At 36.3% G+C, this 23,768-nt stretch overlaps 2 protein-coding genes across 13 annotated transcripts in view; one reads left to right on the top strand and one right to left on the bottom strand.

The window, feature by feature from the left end:
• Positions 1 to 3,773, top strand: part of JAZF1 (JAZF zinc finger 1) — a 352,302-nt gene extending 348,529 nt beyond the window's left edge. The window contains exon 5 of one of the 2 annotated variants that reach the window (XM_021935240.2): positions 1,381 to 3,773. In XM_021935240.2, coding sequence (XP_021790932.1) covers positions 1,381 to 1,557 — 177 coding nt within the window. In that variant the 3' untranslated portion in view covers positions 1,558 to 3,773. The remainder of the gene's footprint in view (positions 1 to 1,380) is intronic. The other variant, XM_009203187.4, reaches the window with a different exon arrangement.
• The window catches only part of TAX1BP1 (Tax1 binding protein 1), a 92,185-nt gene continuing 72,175 nt past the window's right edge, over positions 3,759 to 23,768 (bottom strand). For 4 of the 11 annotated variants that reach the window (XM_021935229.2, XM_021935232.2, XM_021935231.2 and 1 more), the window contains 4 exons: positions 17,965 to 18,136; positions 17,428 to 17,597; positions 6,309 to 6,391; positions 3,759 to 5,700 (listed from right to left, as the gene is read on the bottom strand). In XM_021935229.2, the coding sequence (XP_021790921.1) occupies positions 5,499 to 5,700; positions 6,309 to 6,391; positions 17,428 to 17,597; positions 17,965 to 18,136 (627 nt within the window). In that variant the 3' untranslated portion in view covers positions 3,759 to 5,498. The remainder of the gene's footprint in view (positions 5,701 to 6,308; positions 6,392 to 17,427; positions 17,598 to 17,964; positions 18,137 to 23,768) is intronic. The other 7 variants (XM_021935235.2, XM_021935237.2, XM_021935239.2 and 4 more) reach the window with 3 other exon arrangements.

Below are 23,768 nucleotides of genomic sequence, written 5' to 3'. Positions count from 1 at the left end.
CACTGCACATCTCTAATGTGGTAGTAATAACCACCAAACATTTATATTTATATTTAGTAGCAACCCTTCTTCCATTACTAGTGAGGCATGAACTTGGGAAGTGCTGTTGTAACTTCATTCACTCACAGAGACTTACTGAGCATCTACAATGTGCCAGGCACTGTGCTAGATATTCATGAGACGACAGCGGGGAGCTGTTTTCTGGGAGCTCTTTAAAGGCATCCCATGAAGAGTGAGAACAGTATTGTGTTGGAATCCTTTAGCTGGGCAAGGGACTGGGCCTAGCAGGACTGGATTTAGGTAGTATTTTAGGAAACAGCTCACTCTCCTAAAATCTGTGCTTTTTGTTTTAGGCTGTCTTCTGTGTTCCCTTACTCTCTAATCTGGCAATTGCTAACTTGGAAATTAAGACCTATGCTCAAATACCACACCTCTGCCATCCCTTCTTAAATCTTCCACCAGTTACTTACTACCCTTGAGCCTATTTCCTCACCATTTAATTGGGATGAGGATTACTGGTTGTTAAAACTGTAGAGAGTGACTCTAAGAATGGAGTCTTACATAGAATATGCTGGTGAGCTAGCAAAACCGATTAATAGAAATTCAGAAAGCATTTTGATAACTTTAGTATCCAGATGCTAAGAAGTCCAATCTTAGTGACTAACATTATATAAATAACCTTAAATTTTTAAAGTTCATTGTATGTTTGGAATGTAATACTTAAGGTAAGGCCCAGTCTGACCACAGGTGCTTATTAAACATATACAGTTGTACAGTGGGGCAACACAATTTGGGCAACAAGTAGCTCCCACAGTGGCATCAGAGATACTGGCTTAGGGCAGAGCAGAACATTGACAAAAACTCTGGTTAAGGCATGGTAGGGAACTGTTAACACAGTTGTCTAGAAGCAAGATGTAAATTGAGTTTTCAAATCAAAAATTTCTATACGTCAAACTTTGAGATGTGCCCTAATGTTTTTTTTCTTTAGAAAGATATTTTGTTGGACATGCTGAAGACATTTGTATAGGATTGTTCACTGTTAACTTTATTTAGAGTGGAAAAGATTCAGAGGATTTTCTTTATACAGTCTAAGTCCTAAATATATATTTTATATAAAATTGGAAGAAATCAGTAATTTCATTTTCAGAGTAATTGAGGCACATCTGAAATTTGGAGTCAGCTGTGTGTGTGGCCATCCGTACAGCCCATGATTGACACACCAGAATGTCCCTAAGGGTCCCAACTGGAGTCCTTGCAAAAGACTACACTGTAAACAGCTGCCATCCAGGAACTGCAGTCCAGACCCAAACTGAGGTTTCCCAAGTTTGACAGGCATTCTGTGAATCCATCTAATAAGAAATATTTTCATCTTCTCCACAGAATGTGAATGGCATAAAATATCACGCTAAGAATGGTCACAGAACACAGATTCGTGTCCGCAAACCATTCAAATGTCGCTGTGGGAAGAGTTACAAGACAGCTCAGGGCCTGCGGCACCACACAATCAATTTCCATCCCCCGGTGTCGGCTGAGATCATCAGGAAGATGCAGCAATAACATGCTGGTCATAACTGTGCCAAGAAATCCTCACCAGCAGTTGCTGATTTTGAAAACAGCCACCTTTTTTCAGGGGAAGCATTCAGCAACCCTTTAAAGAAAAAGAATTAAATGCATGCTTTAAATTTTTTCTGTAATTTTGGAATGATGTATCTTTGTAGAGTTAATGATTTTGTACATTTGCACATGTAATCATCATACCCATTTTCATTACTTTGATATAAGGTGCTAAACAAAACAAGCTCTAGGTTCTTCAGCACATTTCCCCCAAAACAAAATAAAATTGAGGGCATGTTGCATATTGTAGAATTGTATTGCAGTGGTATCAACTGGGGGGAGGAGGGGCTGGCACTGAGATGTTTTTTCAAGATTGTAATGTGATTGAAGTTTTCAACACATCAACTCACATATGTTCAAAACCAAAATAATACCTTCATTATCAAACTGGTTACCATGCCTTACATAATGGAGTTAGTATTTGTGAGTAGAAAGACTTTAGGTAATGGAAATATAAATAAGAAAGAATGTTTAACATAATATGCTAAAAATATTTTCATATTTAAATAACATACATAAAAGGTGTGCTTTCTGTGTTTTATATTATCTTGCAAATCCTTTTGCCCTTTAAAAAGCTGAAAATCTTGCCATCTGACTTACTAGTCATTTTAGTGTTATAAATGGCATTTTGTACAAAATAGTCTATTCAGTTCATTCATTCATTTAATACACATTCATTGAGTGCCTGCTGGATACAAGGGATTCAATTTATGCCTATTGATATCTGCGGACCAAGATACCCACTTAGTGAAATACTTTTCCCTGAAATCTGTTAGGAAACACTTTGAAATACTTAAGTGCAAATTTTGTGTGTGTGAAATTTAGTTATATCTTCATCTTCAGATGAAGTTTTAAAGCACTTTGTAGTTCTCTATTGCCAACAATTTAATGTTTATGTGTTGCCAATTCTTGCAACCACTGCCCTACCAAACCTGTGGGTTGCAAATCAGAACTAAAATTCTAAGCACATTTCAAAGAGGAACATTTTTGTTAAGACCCCTGTTGCCTCCTCTTCATGCTCATTTTTGACTTATTTTTAAAAGGCACTTTTCTCATCACATTGTAGAGAGGTCTGCGTTCTCATTGGAAATGTCTGTTTAGCTTTATAAAACACTTTGCTGAAATATGAAAATGAGCCTTATTGACAATTAAGTGCTTCTTGCAGCAGGTGGTCAAAGAAAAGCGTGATTAATATGACCCGTTAGAGTAACCTACACCTGGACCATTCCTGAAGTTTTTCCTCACCGACAGTACCATCATGCCTTGAGTGTTCTTTTCTCCCAAGTGCTATTCCTTAAACATGAGAGTTTACCAGTTGCCTAATTATGCAATAAAAAATGCTTCAAGATAGCTAACTGCCCATAAAACAAACTCAAATTGCTTATTAAAAAGTTTCTTCCCATGTTCCCATTTGATGAAAAGTCTTACGTAACATATAGCTGGGAAGCAGGGGTCCCTCCTCAATTTTCAAACATTTTGAAAGGATGACAATTCTGTTAGCCAGATGAGTAAACCTCTGTATTCATTAAGTTCTGAATCTCTCATAATGAGGGATTTTAAAGTATTTATAAAGACATTGCCCTCTAAAAATTTCCTCAGATCTGAAGTATGGCCTTGGTCCTGCATATACAGTGTTATCCTATGTTTAAAAGGGTGATCCAGATATGAGACGCAACTAGTTGGTGCATAAGAAGGCCCCACTTGGCTATTTCATATCTACCTACAATCGACCAAAAAAAATTTTTTAGGCCAGCAATTATTATTTAGCTTCGCTCCTTCTAGTGCAAGAAACTGCAGGCTGGATCAGTAGTTCAACAGCTAAACAGTCATAAAATAGTCATTGTGCATGTTACATTTCTTTCAATGATAAATTCCAATTTCTATTTACTTATTCATTGTGACAGTATTACTAAACAGGTAAGGATGGGAATATTTTGTTATACTGTGTATAGTGAATGTATTGTACTGTGTCTGTGAAAACTGTGCTTTAAATTATATTTTCATATGTTTTGTTGGGGACAGAGCACATTAAGTCTGAAAGCAACAGAGGTTTGTTTTAGAACTGAAGGCAATTTAATCAAAATTCCTGTCAAGAAAAGCTGCTTATAAATGTAAATGAAATCACATTGAAAATAAACTGCCTCTGACCCAAAAATAAATATGGCTCTTTATTTCCCTTAGTGTCTATTATGAAAACCAGTATCAAGTTTACCATGGAAATTAACAAATATATCCATTCAGTTCCTCATTCTAAGGCTGTTCAGCTGATGCACGTAGACTTTATTCCCTTACATTTTTTGCTTAGATTAGCCTGTATTACTTTTCTATCAATAACAAGCTTGGATTTAAACTATTTTAAAATAAGTTCTAGGCCAGTAAGATCAACAGCGTCTACTACTGTAATATTCAAAGGATACTTTTGGATTAACATGGTCCATAATTATTAACTGCAACAAAAATGCTCCCATTGTTGAACATATTTTACCTAAGTATATTCTGCTCGTCATATAACCCGTCAGGAAGCTGAAACTTGGAGTCTCCAAAGCTATTGCTTCCTAGGACTGCTGTGTCCTAACAGCTGGCATACGAATGCCTAATACTGGTTTGCCCTAGACGCAAACTTTTTAAAGGATTCTAACAATATACAAACTCTGCTTCCACAAACAAATACAAGTGACATATGCTGCAGTTCACATATAGTAACCCAAAATGCCCCCAAGTCTAAATATTACGTTAACATCTTCAATAGCTTAGTTTGCTCAGAACAAATGTAAACTATTTTGATAACTACAAAAGCAGCAAAATCAAAAGCTGGTACTTTAAATTATTCACATGCACATTATAAAAGGGAAAGGGAATACAGTTCAGAAGAATTTTAAAGGCCCAAACCAAAAAAAGATGTTCAAGATGCTAGATTAATGAAAAACTCACAAATAAATGTGACAACAATGAAATTATAGATCTTGGAAAATGTGTCCTCGTTCTTTAATGTTAGTGAGTTCTATACAGCAGAGACATAACTGAAGAAACACATTACTTTGATTTGGGTTTATGCATTGTACTTTTAATCACTTACTGAGAATATTTCAAATTTATATTCTCATCAGGAAAATGTAAAAAAGATACTGATATATATTCTGTGATTTTATGCCACAAACACCCCTGTTATGAGATCATTTAATCGGAAAACAATATTGACATCTCTTGTTCCATTTTCCCATTAGATATATACATACAACTTTAAGATAGTTTAAAAATAATCATTCAGGTTATTCTAAAATTTTGTCATAAAATTAGCAAAATATGCCTTCTGTTAATTGCTAAAACCAACATTTCACATATAAAAAGCATGTGATCTCATTCTACATGCAGCTCCATTTCTGGAAATTAAAAACCTATCATTTCATGGGCTAAATTATAGAACTCTCTGTATTTGAAGAACTACTTCACAAGACTGTTATGATAAATGCTTTTTATTACATAATATTTAGTAGTCATGCTCAATCAACAAGGTCAACAGAAACTTGTGAATATTCTGCTAAATAATGTAGCACACTAATACATACACATTTTTCAGTGCAGTAACATTGAAATAATCCTTGTATCCTTTATTCAGACAATTCTGCAAACTAGGGAATAAATAAAGATAAGAACACACAAGAACTTTGTTTTAAAGCAAGTAAGATTAACAGATTAAAATTTATTGATGAAAGAAAGACTGACCCTGATCCTAGTAACACCGAACTCAAAGTAGCTCCTGGTCAGAAAGTGCAATAGAGGGTGCATAAAGGCATCACTCTATGGTCTCCTCAGTGGTCTATTTTAGGTGATTTTTTTTTTTTTTTTTTAACCGCTAAACTGTCTTAACTCATAATAAAAAGTAACTAGTCAAAATTTAGAACATTCTGATCAAAATGGGTCTGCACATGCCTTTCAAACACCTGCTGGTCATAGTCAGGAGGGAACTGCTCGCTGCACATCGGGCACACCTTCCAGTGACTTTCAACATGTTCTTCAAATTTGCTCTGATCGTAGTTGGGAGGAAACATTAACTCACAGAGGGGACACTTCTTGTGAACATCAAAGCTTAAAGAGGAAAATGAAAAAATTACATGTTTCTAATAAATGTAGAACAACAGTAACTTGTCCGTATATGACAAGGTTCCATTTATCTAGTTAGCTGATATTCATACTAAACAACCTACCTTACAAGTCTTTACTCCAGAAACCTTTCTCTGCTTCTAAATGCTTGCTGTAGACAATTGTGTAACCCATTTATAGAGCCTCTAAATTTAGTTTTACAATTAGATTAACAAAACCTTTTTTTCCCCTTAAAACCTTCCAAATCCAATCACAATTATGTGAAATTATTAGTACCAAGAATTCTTCCACGTTTAACAGAAAATGCCTTTTGTAAGACTGTAAGGATAAATACAACTCATAACTTCCCACCAGTGCATTTGGTTTAATAGCTAAAAGTTTTTATGGCACTGGTTCTCAAATGATTGCATGCATCAGAATCAGTCAGAGGACACGTTAAAACACAGATTGCTGGGCCTATGCCCAGTGTTGGTGTTTCTGGTTCAGCTAGGCCAGGCCCTACATATGTGCATTTCTAATGAGTTCCCAAGGACCACCTTTGAGAACCACTGGCCTAAATTAACCCAAATTATACAAAGGAAAGAAAAATCTACCTGGAATCAAAGCAAAAGCCTGTCCCATGCCCACGTAAGTGTTGACTTGGAGGATCAGGAGCAGTAGGCACATTCTCATCTTCCTAGGGGAAAAATAATTTTGGAACTTTTAAGGAAAGTAAAACCAAATATAAATTCCTTAATTCAATCAAGCACATACTGACTGTATAAAAGAAGATTACACTTCAGGAAATTTTCTCTCTGTTATCATTTAATTAGACTTTCAAATAAACATGTTTGAAACTCTGCAGAGTATTTCACTATGGACTAACAGTGTGGTGTTCTTGAAATAAAAAGCAGTATTCAGAGGAATAGAGACATACCATTTACCATATCTGTGTGTGTAAATGAAGCTGAGAACAGTAGACCTTTTCAAACCTATATACATAGGTAACTTTTACTGACTGTATCTTTCTGCAGACTGGGTGGCCACTGTTTTTTTTTTTTTTTGAGATGGAGTCGTCACTGTGTCACCCAGGCTGGAGTGCAGTAGCACGATCTCTGCTCACTGCAACCCCTGCCTCCTGGGTTCAAGCAATTCTCATGCCTCAGCCTCCTGAGTAGCTGGGATTACAGGTGTGCACCACCAGGCCCAGCTAATTTTTTAGTAGAGACAGGGTTTCACCATGTTGGCCAGGCTGATCTCAAACTCCTGGCCTCAAGTGATCCGCCCTCCTCGGTCTCTCAAAGTGCCGGGATTTCAGGCATGAGCCACCGCGCTCGGCCCTACTTTCAATATTGTCAGATGGCATTACTGTCTCAAATGTTCTCATTTAATAACTGTAAGCTTAATTTACAAGAAAGACAGTCTCTTTGACAAGATACATCCATTGCATGACATACAGAAATCATAATGAAAAACTAATGGAGTATGTGTGAGTTTGTATATGTATATTCTTGGGAACACACAGCAGCAAATCCAACTGGATTAACACATGTTAAAGCAAAGCAATGCACTCAACTACAAGCCTCAAAACTCTGCTGTAGAGGAACAAAATCCAAAATTAAATATTTCAGAGGTTGTCAAGTGAGACTTCTAAAAATGTGTGCATCTAGTTTTAATCAGAAAGAAAACACTGATTTGGATTCCCATGGCTGCATCCCAGCAGTCAGTTTTTTAGAGATCTGTACGTGCTACATCAACAGCCAAACACACAGGCTCATTTAACACTAAAATAAGGCACATCATCTAAATTGCCTATTTCCTTTTTATATCTCAACAGCTGTTAGTTGCTCCATGTCATGAACTAACAGCATATCCCCAAGTGTAGCCGGCCCTGATGAAGTCTTTATGTTACTAGGTAGGCATGCTTGCCCCAGAGCTGCTATTAATGGGTCAGTTAAGTCTGTTATGGGAAGGAGCACCAAAAAAGTATATATGGTGTGAAGTGCAAAGTGAACAAACAAAAGACAAAATGAGTATTTCTGGTACTTGACTATCCTTCTGACAATATTCCCCTCTTGAAAAGTAAAAGAAGAGGTAAAATACTTTTGTTTATCTATGAGTCCCATAGGATATAACTGAGCAAAAGGAAAACAGGACAGATAACCTAATGGGGGATTAAATTGGGAGATAAAACAGGAATCCTTTATATACTTCAAAAATTCAATCAAGTAACTAAAATCCAGATAGTTTTTTTTTTTTTTTTTTTTTTTTTTTGAGACGGAGTCTCCCTCAGTCGCCCAGGCTGGAGTGCAGTGGCGCGGTCTCGGCTCACTGCAAGCTCCGCCTCCCGGGTTCACGCCATTCTCCTGCCTCAGCCTCCCGAGTAGCTGGGACTACAGGCGCCCGCCGCCACGCCTGGCTAATTTTTCGCATTTTTTTTTTTTTAGTAGAGACGGGGTTTCACTGTGTTAGCCAGGATGGTCTCGATCTCCTGACCTCGTGATCCGCCTGCCTCGGCCCCCCAAAGTGCTGGGATTACAGGCGTGAGCCACCGTGCCCGGCCCCAGATAGCTTTTAAGTCTGTAGATACAAAGAAGGAAGATGAGAAAGTAGTTGAATCTGCTGACAGTGAATTCTGATTCTGTGCCAGGTTACTCTAGCTCCCAGATTTAGGCCTCCCAGCAACAATCTCTGAAACACTGAGTATGCTTAAATAACTACAAATCAGTGATAAGGAACAAAAGTTTCTCACTCATCTTTGAAAAACAAAAATCCAAAATTATGAAATGTTGAAGAAAATAATGGGAAAAGATAAAACGGGGCAGGTCTTGATATATTTTTTAGAATTTTTAATGACAAATATTTAAGATAGAACACAATTTTCCAAAGGCCAAAAATGTAATGGAACCAAAAATCTCATAACCTTCTTTTCCTGTTTTATAACAGCTAACAGCCTACACCAATTTACTGCTTCCATGAATCAGCTAACAGTAGAGTTTGTAGCTAAGGTTTCAGATTCAGACAACCTGTCAGACATGTTAATCCTGCTCGTTAAATACCTGGAGGGGAAAAAAAGTAGAAGTAATTTATACTTTCTAAGTCATGTATAATTTGGCAATGATAACTCGATTACTCTGTTATCTTCTACCACCTATTACCTAATAAAAGAGGAGAGGGGTTCAAGAGTATAATTCTACATGTTATAATGAGAAACAATAAGTTCTCATGAAATAAAACATGAACCATCTACTCAAAACATAGGCTGAAATCAGAGAGTATGCAGTAAGCACTCTTAAGAAGCCAATACATATAATAACGTTTCTCATGATATTGACAGGCAAAATGATGAGTGAAATCTTTACCTGAGAATACATTTTTTTTTTTTTTTGAGACGGAGTCTCGCTCTGTCACCCAGGCTGGAGTGCTGTGGCCGGATCTCAGCTCACTGCAAGCTCCGCCTCCTGGGTTTACGCCACTCTCCTGCCTCAGCCTCCCGAGTAGCTGGGACTACAGGCGCCCGCCGCCACGGCCGGCTAGTTTTGTTTTTTTTTTTTTTGTATCTTTTAGTACAGACGGGGTTTCACCGTGTTAGCCAAGATGGTCTCGATCTCCTGACCTCGTGATCCGCCCGTCTTGGCCTCCCAAAGTGCTGGGATTACAGGCTTGAGCCACTGCGCCCGGCCGAGAATACATTTATTCTATTTTACTCAACAAGCCTGGTTAGTTTCAGAGCCATAGTAGATTAAAAATACTTTAATTGGGAAATGAAGCTATTATAAGCAGGCTGACTGGCAGTTTAGGAAAAAAAAAAAGCTATTGGGAAAAAGAGAAAAGCAAGACAAGAACTCGAAATATCCGATGTTAGGCATTTCACTATTGGTAACAGATCACACAGCCTTACTATGCATCTTAAAAGAATATGACACCATGTAACATTGATTTTTTAAATAAACCTTAATCATCAAGGTTATATTAAATGAAAGCCAGAGAATCATGTATTCTGTTTTAGAAATACTTCTACCTCAAATTATTAAATTATCAGTTTCAGCACTGAAACTTACAAACCCAAAGGGTTTAACAGCACATTTTAAAATATCACCACCTAGTCTTTTAGCTAAACTACTAAAATAATCTTGTAAGCAAATTTTATTGAGAATACCATACTGAAATATATTTATGAACAATTCCAAATTTTAAGAAAAACCTTTTCAGAAAACTTTTATTAATATTACTTTAATCCATTTAAAGATCTAAACGCCCTATTGTGTTCATCTACCTTTACACCCATCAGCACAATACTCTTTCCATTACAAACTGGTTTTTAAGCAAAGGAAACAAGCTACGATAAACTGACGCTCAATCTGAAACCCAAAAACTTCTCATTATCTGCTCAGGATATACTCTGTACAAAAACATTCTTGTTTTCTTATTAAAAGCATGTGACCACCTTGGACATTTAATAGTAATTTTTTTTTCTTTTGAGACAAGGTCTTGCTCTGTCACCCAGACTGGAGTGCAGTGGCACAGTCATGGATCACTGCAGCCACGACCTCCTGGACTCCAGCAATCCTCCCATCTCAGCCTCCCAGGTAGCTAGGACTACCAGAGTGTACCACCACACTCGGCATATTTTTTTAAGAGACAGGATCTCATTATGTTAACCAGGCTGGTTTCCAACTCCTGGGCTCAAGCAATCCTCCCACCTTGACCTCCCCAAAAGTGATGAGATTACAGGCATGAGTCACCTGCCTGGCCTAATGTAAAGGGGGTTATAACCTGTTAGAAAATAAACTAGGGTTAGATCACACTAACTTCAAAATACAATCATGATCATACATGGTAGTTCCTCAAAAAATTAAAAATAAAATTACCATATTATCCAGCAATTCTACATCAGGGTATATGCCCAAAAGAACTAAAAGCAAGGACTTGAACAGATATGTTCAATCACGAACCCATGTTCACAGCAGCGTTATTCACAATAGTCAAAAGGTACAAACAACCCAAATTTCTATTGATATAGGCACAGATAAACAAAACGTGGCATATATCCATAGGGTAGAATATTATTTACCCTTATTCAAAAGGAATGAAATTCTGATACACGTTTACAACATGGATGAACCTTGAAGACATTATGCTAAGTGAAATAAGCCATTCGCAAAAAGACAAATACCGTATGATTCCACTTACATAAGGTACCCAGAGTAGTCAAATTCAAATTACTGGTGGTTTTCAGGGGCTGGAGGAAGAGGGAATGGGAATTGTTGTTTAATGGGTAAGGAGTTCAGTTTTGCAAGATGAAGAGTTTCCAGAGACTGGCTGCACAGCAGTAAAGTTAACATTACAGAACTATATGCTTAAAAATGGCTAAGATGGCAAATTTTATATTTATTCTACCACAATAAAAAAAAATGCCATCTATCATAATCAAGTTATGGGAATACATACTCAGGGGTTAATGACTGAGTTACATCATCTGTATTATTAGTATCCAGACTGTGGGACTCTATCTACTCAGCATTTCCCAAACCGTGTTGTAATTCTACCTCTGCTAGGAACTATTAATTGAAATACTTAGTTATCATTCAGGAATTAGTAATGAATATCAAGGAAGAAAGTTTTACCACTTAACAAAACTCTTACTAAGTTGGTAATTATTACTTTAGTTCAAGAGCATTCACACTTTAAGAAATTTATATATTTGCTAAGACCAAAATCAATACATAAGGGAAAAGAGAGTACCCAATGACTCTGGGTAACTTTTATTTAAAATTTTTATTTAAAACTTTTATTTAAATTGCCCCTCAAACCTTTGTATTACTATACAATATTAGTCAGTATTCCTCCTCTTCTTATGAGATGTATTGTTTATGCTTTGTCAGACATTCAATTCTAGTAATAAATCAATGAAGAAATAACATTGAACTATATCATTTATCTAATTTAAAAGTATTTAAAATCAGAAAGAAAATAATTTTGCAAATCTCTGTTTTCAAGTTTTACTTTGCTCCATATTCAAAAATTAAAAATAATTTTGCAAAGCTCTATTAGTTTTCAAAAGCTTTACTTACTTTGCTCCATATTCAAAAATTAACTGAAAATAGACCAAAAACCAAATACAAGAGCTAAAACTATAAAGCCCTTATAAGAAAACACAGGAGTAAATTAAAAACCTTGGAGACAATGGTTTCTTAGGTATAACAGAAAAGTATAAGCAACAAAATAAACATAAATTCAGCTTCACTAAAACTAAAAGTTTTGTGCTGCAAACAGCACCATCATAAAAGTGAAGACAACCCACAGAATGGGAGACATATTTGCAAACCATATTCTCTAATAAGGGGCCCAATTTGAAAACGGCAGAAGGATTTGAACAGATATTCTTCCAAAGAGGATATACAAATGGCCAGCAAGCACATGAAAGATGCTTAACATCATTAACCACCAGGAAAATGCAAATCAAAATCACGACGATGAACCATTTCACAAAGACAGTAACAAGTGTGGCTGAGGATGTGGAGTAAGTGGAACGCTCACACACTACTGACGGGAATGTAGAGTCATGCAGCTACTGCGGAAAACAATCAGGCAGTTTTTCAAAAGGTTTAGATAAACCTAAGTGTTACCACATGACCCAGCAGTTCCACTCCTAGCATTTCTACTCCAGCAACTACTAGTGGAACTGACCTAGTAATTCCACTTTCCCCAAAGAAGTGAAAAGTTACACAAACAAAAGCATGTATGCCATAACCAAAAGGTGAAATAACCCAAATGTCTAACAGATGAATGGGTAAACAAAATGTGGGACAGGTTGAGTCTCCCTTACCCAAAATGCTTGGGACCAGAAGTGTTTCAGATTTCAGACTTTCTCAGATTTTGTAATACTTCATTATGCTTGCCAGCTGAGCATCCCAAATTTGAAAATCCAAAATGCTCCAGTAAGCATTTCCTTTGAGTATCATGTCAGCACTCAGTTTCGGGTTTTGGACGCTCAATCTATACATCCAAACCAACAAACAAGAATAAAACCCATTCTTCATGTTGAACATGGATGCATGCTAAAACATGGGTAACTTTGAAAACATACTAAGTGAAAGAAACCAGTCACAAAAGATAACAATTTTATGATTTGACTTATATGACTGTGCAGAACAGACAAATCTATAGAGAAACAAAGTGGACTGAGGGTTTCCTGGGCTGGTGGGAATAAATGGGAAGAGGTTAACTGCTACAAGGTACAGGGTTTCTTTTGGTAATGAGGAAAATGTTCTAAAATTGAATATGGTGATGGTTACACAACTCTGTGAATATATTAAAAACCACTAAATTGTATACTTTAAATGGCTAATTGTACAATATGTAAATTATATCTCAATAAAGCTACCACAAAAAATTAACTACTTTTCTTTTTTTTTTTGAGACAGAGTCTTGCTCTGTTGTCCAGGCTGGAGTGTAGTGGCACAATCTTGGCTCACTTCAAACTCTGTCTCTCAGATACAAATAATTCTCATGCCTCAGCCTCCCAAGCAGCTGGGATTACTGGCATGTGCCACCATGCCCAGCTAAATTTTTTTTGTATTTTTAGTAGAGATGGGGTTTTGCCATGTGGCCAGGCTGGTCTCAAACTCCTGGCCTCAAGTGATCTGCCTGCCTAGACCTCCCAAAGTGCTGGCATTACAGGCGTGAGCAACCATGTCCAGCCCAACAATTACTTTTCTAAGATGGCCTGAATTTTAAATAGTTTAATAGGCAAAAATGGAACAAACACATTTCTTTAAACTAAATTCATTAATAACATTTAAAAAGCCTCTACTATATAAAAGGTATTATACTAATATGGTATAGAAAAGGGAATATTCAGCATTAAGAGATGCCAACCAGCTATATATTATCTGTTGGAAATAACTGTGTGTAAAAAATTTTAAATGGAACAGCAAAGATTCATTTAATCCTTTTGATGACATATTCAATTATAGGCTGAATATCTTTAATCCAAAAATCTGAAGAGCAAAATGCTCCAAAATCTAAAACTTTTTAAGCACTGAGATGACACTTAAAGGAAATGCTCACTGAAGCACTGTGGACTTTGGATTTTCAGATTAGAAGTGCTCAACTGGTAAGTATAATGCAAATATTCCAAAATCTGAAAAAATCTGAAATTTGAAATATTTCTGGTCCCAAGCATTTTGGATGAGGGATAGTCAACCTATATCTATTTTTTCTTTGTTGCTTATGCTGTTGGTGTCATATCTAAGAAACTACTGCCTAATCCAAGTTATAAAGATTTATCTATATGTTTTGAGTTTTGTAGTTTAGCTCTTACATTTAAAATCCAATTTTGAGTTAATTTCTGCACAGGATATGAGTCAAGGGTCTAATTTCACTCTTTCATCGAACTGGATATACAATTTTCCCAGTACCATTTGTTGCAAACACTATTCTTTTCCTCTTGAACTGTCTTGGCACTCTTGATAAAGATGAAATTGACTGTAACCACACACTATTTTTGCGAACAGAAAACACATTAAAATTAAATTTAAAACGTAAGGTAATACACGAAAAATGGCAAATTTGAGAAAGGCAAAAACTCAAACAGTGCATCATGATAAATGGGAAACAGGCCTTGACTCTCTCAAGCACTGGTTCTCAATCATTTTGGAGTCACAGACCCTTCTGAGAATAAAAGCTACAACTCACCAGAAAAAAGAAAAAACTGTCTATCAACAAAAAATGTCTTCAGTTTAGGGGTTCACAGTGAAGGGCTCATGTGGAAAGTTTCAAATAAGCCACATATTAATAGAATGTGTGGGCTTTCATCTTTAAGAGACAGAGGAGAAAGGAATGAAAGTAGAAGAGAAACACTAAGAAATGCAAGAACACAACTAGAAAGTAAGATATGAATTAAGGGAAGAGAAAATAATCTGGCCTTGAACGATTAGGGTTAGGAAGTTTTAAAATAGTGTATCCCAAATGTTAAAAATCATATGATCGCCTAAAGATTTTGTTAAATGCCGTCTGATTCTCAGTAGGGCTGGAGTGGGGCAGGAGATTCTGTATTTCCAACATACTCCTAGGAGATACCACTACTGCTGGTCTACAAACCACTTTTTTGAGAAGCAACGATTTAGACCCATAGTTCCCAAAATGAGGTATGAAAGTACCTAGGGCACCACAGTAAATTCCGAGGATTACTGTGGGATAAGTTAAATTTTCTAAAGATATTATATATGCAGAAGTACACAGAAATACTCATTAGAGTTGGCCTCCAACACACAATGGCTAGACTTACAATTTTTGAACTTTAAGATGGCACAAAAGCAATACACATTCAGTACGTTCCTCAACTTATGATGGAGTTACGTTCCGATGAACCCACTGTAAGCTGAAAATATCCTTCAAGTCGAAAACACATATTCAACTTATGATGGGTTTATCAGGATGTAACACCATTGTAAGTTGAGGAGCATGTGGATTTGTCATATACCACGTGAACAACTAGAATCGTTGGAGACGGCTCACAGATTCAACTTTGAATAGTGCTACCCATTCCTTTCAATGTCATCTTATCTTTGAGATGCTGGTTTTGGCAGCTGCTGTGATATAAAGTAAGTGCCACATTGTGAAAATCAGTGAGAAACAGGAAATGAAGGTGGCTTGTCCAATCTGATTCTAAGGCTTGAGGAGTTGTATAGTGGCCAATAGTCACACACATCCCATTAGTAACTACTTATTTAGGAATGAAATAAACACATTAATTTTCTTTCAATTTAGGTGTAGTTTTTTTTTTTTAATAGTCACTAAATTTGTTAGAAGACAAATACTTAACTGTCAGTAAGTCCTTACTTAACATCATAGAGCAGTTCTTAGGAACTGCAACTTTAAATGAAGGACTTACAGCAGGTTGAAAGAAGTAACATCATTTCTTTTGTCGGTTCATTATAATGCTGATGAGGGAAAAAACTAGTTTTGTTATACATCATTTGGTTTAAAGTCACAATTTCCAGTAACTTATATATGACATTAAGTGAGGACTTACTGTCCTTCTTTTAGCGTAGGAGTTACTGTGAAAAAAAAATTACTGACATGCTAAGGGTGCCATGAACTAAGAAAGTAGGAAAACCTCTGGTTTAGTCCATTTGACAGGTAGCTAAGACCACAGCTTTTATAGCCAATCTCATGAGGTTGTCTCTACCTGTCTCTGCCTACAGCAGCTATGTGATTTGGGGCAAGCTATTTAATCTGTCTCTCGGTTTCCTCCATTATAAAGTTGTGACAGGACTGCTATGAAGAACTGCTATGAAGAACCAATAAGTGACTCTATCTAAAGAGCTCAGCATTAATGGCAAAGAGGGGTATAGAAATGTTTGCTGCTGTCATAATTATGATGTTAAAGTTAGGTAAATGGGAGCCACAAAAGGTTTTTGATCTGACAATTGACCACAGTTTCTGGTGCAGAAGAGAGGAGACACGGCAGGTGTAGGCACCAGGGTAGGCTGAAAGAGTAGGTAGGTCACCTCAACCCTGACTCAAAAGTGCTGGGGCCTGTGGCTATTAATCACTCCCAGGGCAGAGAAACAGAAAGAAAGAACAGATTAACTCAAATTTGCTTTCCATATTCTTACTAAACTTACTTACTAAAACACTTCATTTGCAAGTGATTTTTTATTGTTGTAATGACAATAATTTTTTTAAATTCTGAATATACATAAGAATTACTTTCTAATGTGAAAAATCTTCTGACTGCAAAATAAAGTTACTCAAGGTGTGCATATTAAAAGTCCTCCATCTCATTACCAAATCTAAGCATGTCAGCAAATGAGCACAAGACTCTAACACTGCTTCTCATGGGTTTGCAGGAGGGCAAAGCACACAGATCAGAAAGAACATTCTGCTAATTAAACTGAAGCAGATGACTACAGAAGAGAAAGTCTTGTCACATGTAACATCTGTGCCAAGAATGATCAGATTAAATATGCAAAATGTGAGGTAAAGGTGTGAAAAAGCAGTAAGATGATACTCTAGACCTTAAATAGGCTACAAAAGTTCTGACAGTTTTCCTAATTATTCCCAGTAATGGACATAGGAGGCCAAAAGGCAGGAGGGAGAAATACATTTTTCTCCATTATGGGTGTTGAGCACTAGGGCTAAAATCATGCCTGTCTGAACACTGATCAGTTTCTGCAAAGGTTAATAGCAATTAAATGCAGCAAACTAGATTAAATAAGAAACAGGTCATGATACCACTGTACTTGCAAAGAGCACGATAAAGCATTTCTTTTAAATTCATCTTAATGCACAGGAAATCCAAAAAGAGCTTCTATGAAGAAAAGAAACTATTATCCAAAAAGAGCTGCTGTAAGGAAACATAATATTGCCATTAACACTTTGCTGCTTCAAGCCTAGTACATCTATAATCAGAAGAATATAGTAAGTTACTTAGTGATGTTTAAGATTAAACTATCTGATAACTACAATATTCTGAGATTATTCCCTAAACTTAATCTTTTACTTTAGTATATAACTCCTAAAGTATACGTCTGAAGCATACTGGTAGATTTTTTTCTAATTTAAATACAAGCAGGTTTTTCCAAAAATCAAGTAGGCAATTGTGTGCAGGCTCAAGTACACACTCTCCTTCCACACACACACATGCACACACAAAGATACACATATGCACACAAACCCTTAACTCTCTACATAAGCTAAAAAATAAAAAAGGGACAGGCTCACACAATGAAAATTCAAAATTACTTTGCTATCCTCAGGGTCCTCTAAGCCATCAGGTCGACTAAGGTTTCGAGCAGGCTGGCTGCAGACAACATTGTCTTCTAGTCCCCAAGCAGGGACTCTCACAGGTGGCCTTTGTATTTCATCTGGGTAAAAAGCACCATCTGCTCCATCTGTAATAAAATGTTTGGAAGGGTACAGTGAAACCGGTTACTAAAATTAACATCTGTATGTATAGATATGATGAACAGTATATAAAGAACCACTTTGGTACATGAAAAAAATATGTTTTTATTTTTAACCCAGGTGATTTTTTAAATTGTGAACTATATGTAATAAGCAAATAAACTACTCATCTCATGGTGCATCACTTATAGATGAGGCCAGTTACACTGTTAAATATTAAAACTGCTAATTATACAAATAAAATAATGTTTGTATTAGAGTTGATTATACCAGCAGTTTGCTAATCTATGAAAATATAAACCATAAAAAAATCTCCAGATGCAGCTAACCCCAAACCAAAAATACTGTAATAACCTCTTGTTTCCTGAGATGCATAAGGATTACCATATTGCAGAACTGGTTGTGCATTTGATAGTGTTAGAACATAACCATTTTGCTCTGAGCATGTGTTGAGATATTGAGGACTCTGGAAATTCTGACCTTCCATTTTCCTTTCTGCTTGATTTTCTAGACTCCTTTTAAGTTCCTAAAATTAACAAAAACAAAGATGAATAAGCAAAGCAATAAAAGATTTCATAAGTACAGTACTATTAAACATTTAGTCAAAATATAACAATAAAATTATTTCCTATTATGAAGTTGGAATGCAATTGGAAATACAGTTAGAAAAGCTGGCTCTCAACTTCTCATAAATGTATCCTCCACATATAACAAAATCAGAAAGCAGGATAAAGCCAATGTATTTTCAAATTTATTTGTGCCAAGAAAAGTACATCATTCTCACTGAGTTAATTTAGGGTAAACTGTGAATCTCTTACAACTTAGCTATGAATAAAAAGTCTTCTTTTTTTTTTTTTTTTTTTTTTTTTTGAGACACAGTTTTGCCCAGGCTGGGGTGCAATGGCGCAATCTTGGCTCACTCCAACCTCTGCCTCCTGGGTTGAAGCGATTCTCCTGCCTCAGCCTCCTGAGTAGCTGGGATTACAGGTGCGCACCACCATGCCTGGCTAATTTTTGTATTTTCAGTAGAGATGGGGTTTCACCATGTTGGTCAGGCTGGTCTTGAACTCCTGACCTCGTGATCCACCCACTTTGGCCTCCCAAAGTGCTGGGATTACAGGCATGAGCCATCGTGCCTGGCCAAAAAGTCTCCTTAAAAAAAGAAAAATGTAAATTCTATCATTTAAGATTTTTTTTATAAACGTATGTCCTGTATAAACTCTTTCAAAATACAAAGAAACATTTCCTAACTTGTTTTACAGAGCCAGTATTATTCTTATACCAAAAACAAGGATTTCACAAAAAAACTAGAGACCTTATCCCTCATAAATATTGATGCAAAAGCCTTAGCTTATAGCAAGTCAAACCCAATATTAAAAAATAAAACCTGATCAAATGGACTTTATCACCAAAAAAAAGTCACTTTAGCATCCAAAAACCAAATGCAGTTCAACATCCAAAAATCAATAAATGTAATTTACCTTTTAATAAAGGAGAAAAAGAAATATGATAATTTCAATTGATGCAGAAGAAATATTTTACAAAATCCAAGTCATTCATGATTTTTTTTAAATCTCAGAAACTAAAGAATAAAAAGGAACTTTTTTAACCTCGTAAAAGCCACCTAAAAAAAACCTACTGTGACCCTTAATGGTGAAAAACTAAATGATTCTACTGAAGATCATAATGAGATCCAATAATAATAAGGCAATGATGTCTGCTCTCAACACTTTCATTCAAAATAGCCAGTGGATCAAGGCAAAATTAAGGTAGATTGGAAAGGAAGAAGTAAAATAATCTTTATTCACAATGGTATGAGGATGAATGTGAAATATTCCAAAAAATCTATAAAAACTAGAAAAATGGCCGGGCACAGTGGCTCATGCCTATAATCCCAGCACTCTGGGAGCCCGAGGCAGGTGGATCACAAGGTTAGGAAATAGAGACCATCCTGGCTAACATGGTAAAATCCCGTCTCTACTAAATATACAAAAAAATTAGCCAACCGTGGTGGCACACGCCTGTAGTCCCAGCTACTCAGGAGGCTGAGGCAGAAAGAATTGCTTGAACCTGGGAGGTAGAGGTTACAGTGAGCCGAGATCGCGCCATTGCCCTCCAGCCTGGGTGACACAGTGAGACTCCGTCTCGAAAAAAAAATAGGAGTTTTTTTTTGTAAAATGAGTGTAAACAATTTAGTCAGGTTGCAGTATACAAGATCAATATGTAAAATCAACTGTATTTGTACATACAATAAATAATTGGAAAATGATATTTTTAGTAATTCTACTTAGAGTAAAATCAATAGATAAAATGTTTAGGAAGAAATATACAAAAGATGTGCAAAGCCTCTACACTAAACAAAATAATGCATCAAAAAGAGCATAAACAAATGGAGACATATAACATGTTCATGGACTAGAAACTTAGTATTTTTACACTATTAATTCCCCCCAAATTAACTATAGTTACAATGCAATACCTATAAAATCCCAGTAGGCTTTTGTACACATTGACAAAATAATTCTAAAATGTACACAGAAATACAAAGGTCCTGTAATAGCCCATATGTAAAAAGCAGAACAGGCTGGACATGGTGGCTTATGCTTGTAACTCCAGGGCTACTGAGAAATAGGAGATATATTTAGAACAAGACAGGCATTCAAAAGATATCCTTCATCTCTTGCCATAACTGAAAACCCCAGAGATGCTACTGTAGTCATTCAAGACTGGCATGTGACTACAGAAGAAAAGGAAAGGTTAAATCCAAGAAACATTTCAAACACAATTCAAAAGAAAGAAAAAAAAAAGGGGGCCAGGTGCAGTGGCTCATGCCTGTAATCCTAGCACTTTAGGAGGTCGAGGTGGGTGGATCATGAGGTGTTATTTCTTTCAACCTGCTGTAAGTCCTTTCACTTAAAGTTGCAGTTTCTAACAACTGCTCTATGATGTTAAGTAAGGATTTACTGACTGTTAAGTATTTGTCTTCTAACAAATTTAGTGACCATTTAAAAAAAAAACTACACATAAATTGAAAAAAAAAGTAATGTGTTTATTTCATTCCTAAATAAGTAGTTACTAATGGGATGTGTGTGACTATTGGCCACCGTACAATTCCTCAGGCCTTAGAATCACATTGGACAAGCCACCTTCATTTCCTGTTTCTCAATGATTTTCACAACGTGGCACTTGGGAGGCCGAAGCAGGAGAATTGCCTGTTTGAGACAAGCCTGGACAACACAGTGAGACCCTATCTCAAGAAAACATTTTAAAATGGCCAGGCACAGTGGCTCATGCCTGTAATCCCAGCACTTGGGTGGCTGTGGATGGATCACTTGAGCCCAGCCTGGGCAACATGGCAAAATCCTTACTCTACATGAAATACAAAAATTAGCTTGGTGTGATGGCATGTGCCTATAGTCCGAGCTACTCAGAAACCTGAGGTGGGAGGATCACCTGAGTCTGGGAGGTCAAGGCTGCAGTGAGCCATGATGGCACCACTGCACTACAGCCTGGGTGACAGAGTAAGACCCTGTCTCAGGGAAAAAAAAAAAAAAAAAAAAGAAAAGAAAACAAGAAAAAAATTAGCCAGGTACAGTGGCACATGCCTGTAGTCCAGCTATTTCAGAGACTGAGGCAGGAGGATCACTTGAGCCCAAGAGGTCGAGGCTGCAGTGAACCATGATCAAGCCACTCACTTCAGCCTGGAAGACGAGTGGCTTTTCCCTTAAAGATGGCGTTTAAGGGAAAAAAAAAAAAGAGAGAGAACAAAGTTGGGGGACTTATGCAACCTGATTTCAAGACGTATTATAAAGCTACAGTAAACAAAACAGTAGAGTATTGGCATAAGAAAATAGATAAGGAGTTGGCAATCTTTTTCTGCAAAGGGCCAAACAGTAATATTTTCACCTTTGTAGGCCACACAGTCTCTGTTGCAACTACTGAAATCTGTCTCTGCAGTTGCAGTCATAGATGATACCTGCATGAATGGGCATGGCCATGTGCTAATAAAGCTTTATTTATATAAAGCCAGATTTAGCACATAGGCCTTAGTTTTCTGACCCTTGGTAAAAATCAATAAAATAGAAGATAGATTCTGAAAGTAGACCCATACTTATAGAGTATTTTCAACATTTAAAATACCTCAAGATGTAGAGGAAATTCTATGGAGGAAAAGGATGGTCTTTTCAACATGATGTTTAAAAACTGGGTATTTATAAACAAACTTTGACTACATATCATACCATATAAAAAATAAATAGATCATAAATCTAAAGTAAGAGAGCTAAAACTACAAACCTTTTGGAAGAAAAAAATAGAATATCTTCATAACCTTGATTTAGGCAAAAATTTAAGATAGGACGAACAGCATGAATCATTAAGACAAATACTGATAAACTGGACTACCTCAAAATTCAAGGCTTTTGCTCTTCAAAAGATAATGTTGTAAAAAAAAGAAAAAACAAACCACAGACTGGAAGAAAACAACATCAAAATATCTGACAAAGGAATTATATCTGGGATATATAAAGAACTGTCGCAACCAAAGATGACAGACAGCGCAATAAAAAAAAATAGATTTGAACAGAAACTTCACAAAGGAATATGTACAAATGGCCTGTAAGCACATGAAAAGATGCTCAGCATCACTAGTCATCAGGGAAATTAAAACTAAAATCTACAACGAGATATACACCCAGTAGGATGACTAAAATTAAAGACTGACAAAAATACCAAGTGCTGGTGAGGATATGGAGCAGCTGGAATGCTCATACACTGCCAGTGGGAATACAAAATGGTACAGCCACTTTGGAAAACAATTCGGCTGTTTCATTAAAAACATACACTTACCATATAAGCCCGCAATTCCACTCCTAGGTATCTACCCAAGAAAAACGAAAACATATGTCCACAAAAAGACTTGTGTAAGAATGTTCATAGCAGTATTACTTGTAATAGCAAAATATCAGAAATAATTTAAATGTCCATCAGTTGGTAAGAGGATTAATGTCTATCAACTAATGAATGGATAAATTCTGCATTATTGCAATTACATGAAATACTAGAAGCCATAAAACAACAGCGACAGAAAGCAGACCAGAGGTTTTCTAGGACGGGGGGTAGCGGGAGGGGATGACTGCAAATAAGCAAGAGGGTACTTTGTGCAGTAATGGAAATGTTACACTGCTTGGGTGAAATGGTAGTTACAGAACTACATGCATTTGCCAAAAGTCATCAAACTGCATTTAAATGAACAGATTATATTACATGTAAACTGCACCTTAACAGAGCTGTTAAAAAAAAAAAAAAAGTCAACCAGAGGCCTTATTAACAAAGGATATAAGAATGAAAAATTTAGTCTGGAAAGTTTAGCTGGTTTTGCTGCTTTTCATTTCTTGGGGGTAGAGATGAGACTCTAAGTTAACACATTTTTACCTATATAAATGATCCAAAAAATGGACTAAGTAACCTTAAAATGAAAGTCATCATCAAGAGCATAACTGGCAAACATTAAGAAAAATTCAAGTCAGCTTAGGTTTGGTAAGAGATGGAGGAATTAAACGTTCTTTCTAAGCAAGTCCATTCATAAATACATGTCCATGTATCAACTCCACCAGGTACTGTGTAAAACTGTGAGGTTAAGATGGCATTCCTGCCTTTCAATCATTCATTATTTTATTGTAAAAATAAGACTTGTGAAATTTTAAGCAAAAAAAGAAAATACTCATTCAAGATACCTAGCACACCATCAATTATGTAACAGGTAGCGTACTAGGAACTAGAGATACGAAGATTAACTGGAAATGGATTTTGCCTGCAAGGAATTCAGTCTAATAAAAGGTACAACTCTAGATAAATAATTAACAACTAATTGTGATAAGTGGACTAGTATAGAGATGAAGGTAAAATGCAATGTATCAAAATGGAAACACTGTATACTAGGAAGAGACTATAGAGAAGAGCCATTTGAGATGGATCCTCAGGAATTTTCACCCAGCAGATAAAAAGCATTATAGACATAAAGTAAATAAACGGATACAGAAGATATGAGAAAGAATAACATATTTCAGGCTTGGTAAATGAAGGATACATATTAAGAGTAGCAGGAGCCAGGAATGGTGGCTCATGCCCATATTCCCAGCACTTTGGGAGGGAAGATC

Source organism: Papio anubis, chromosome 4 (assembly GCF_008728515.1).
Source record: "Papio anubis isolate 15944 chromosome 4, Panubis1.0, whole genome shotgun sequence".
Taxonomy (NCBI): Eukaryota; Metazoa; Chordata; class Mammalia; order Primates; family Cercopithecidae; genus Papio; species Papio anubis.
Note: the sequence above shows the minus strand (reverse complement) of the source record. Positions and strands in the feature narration are given on the sequence as shown.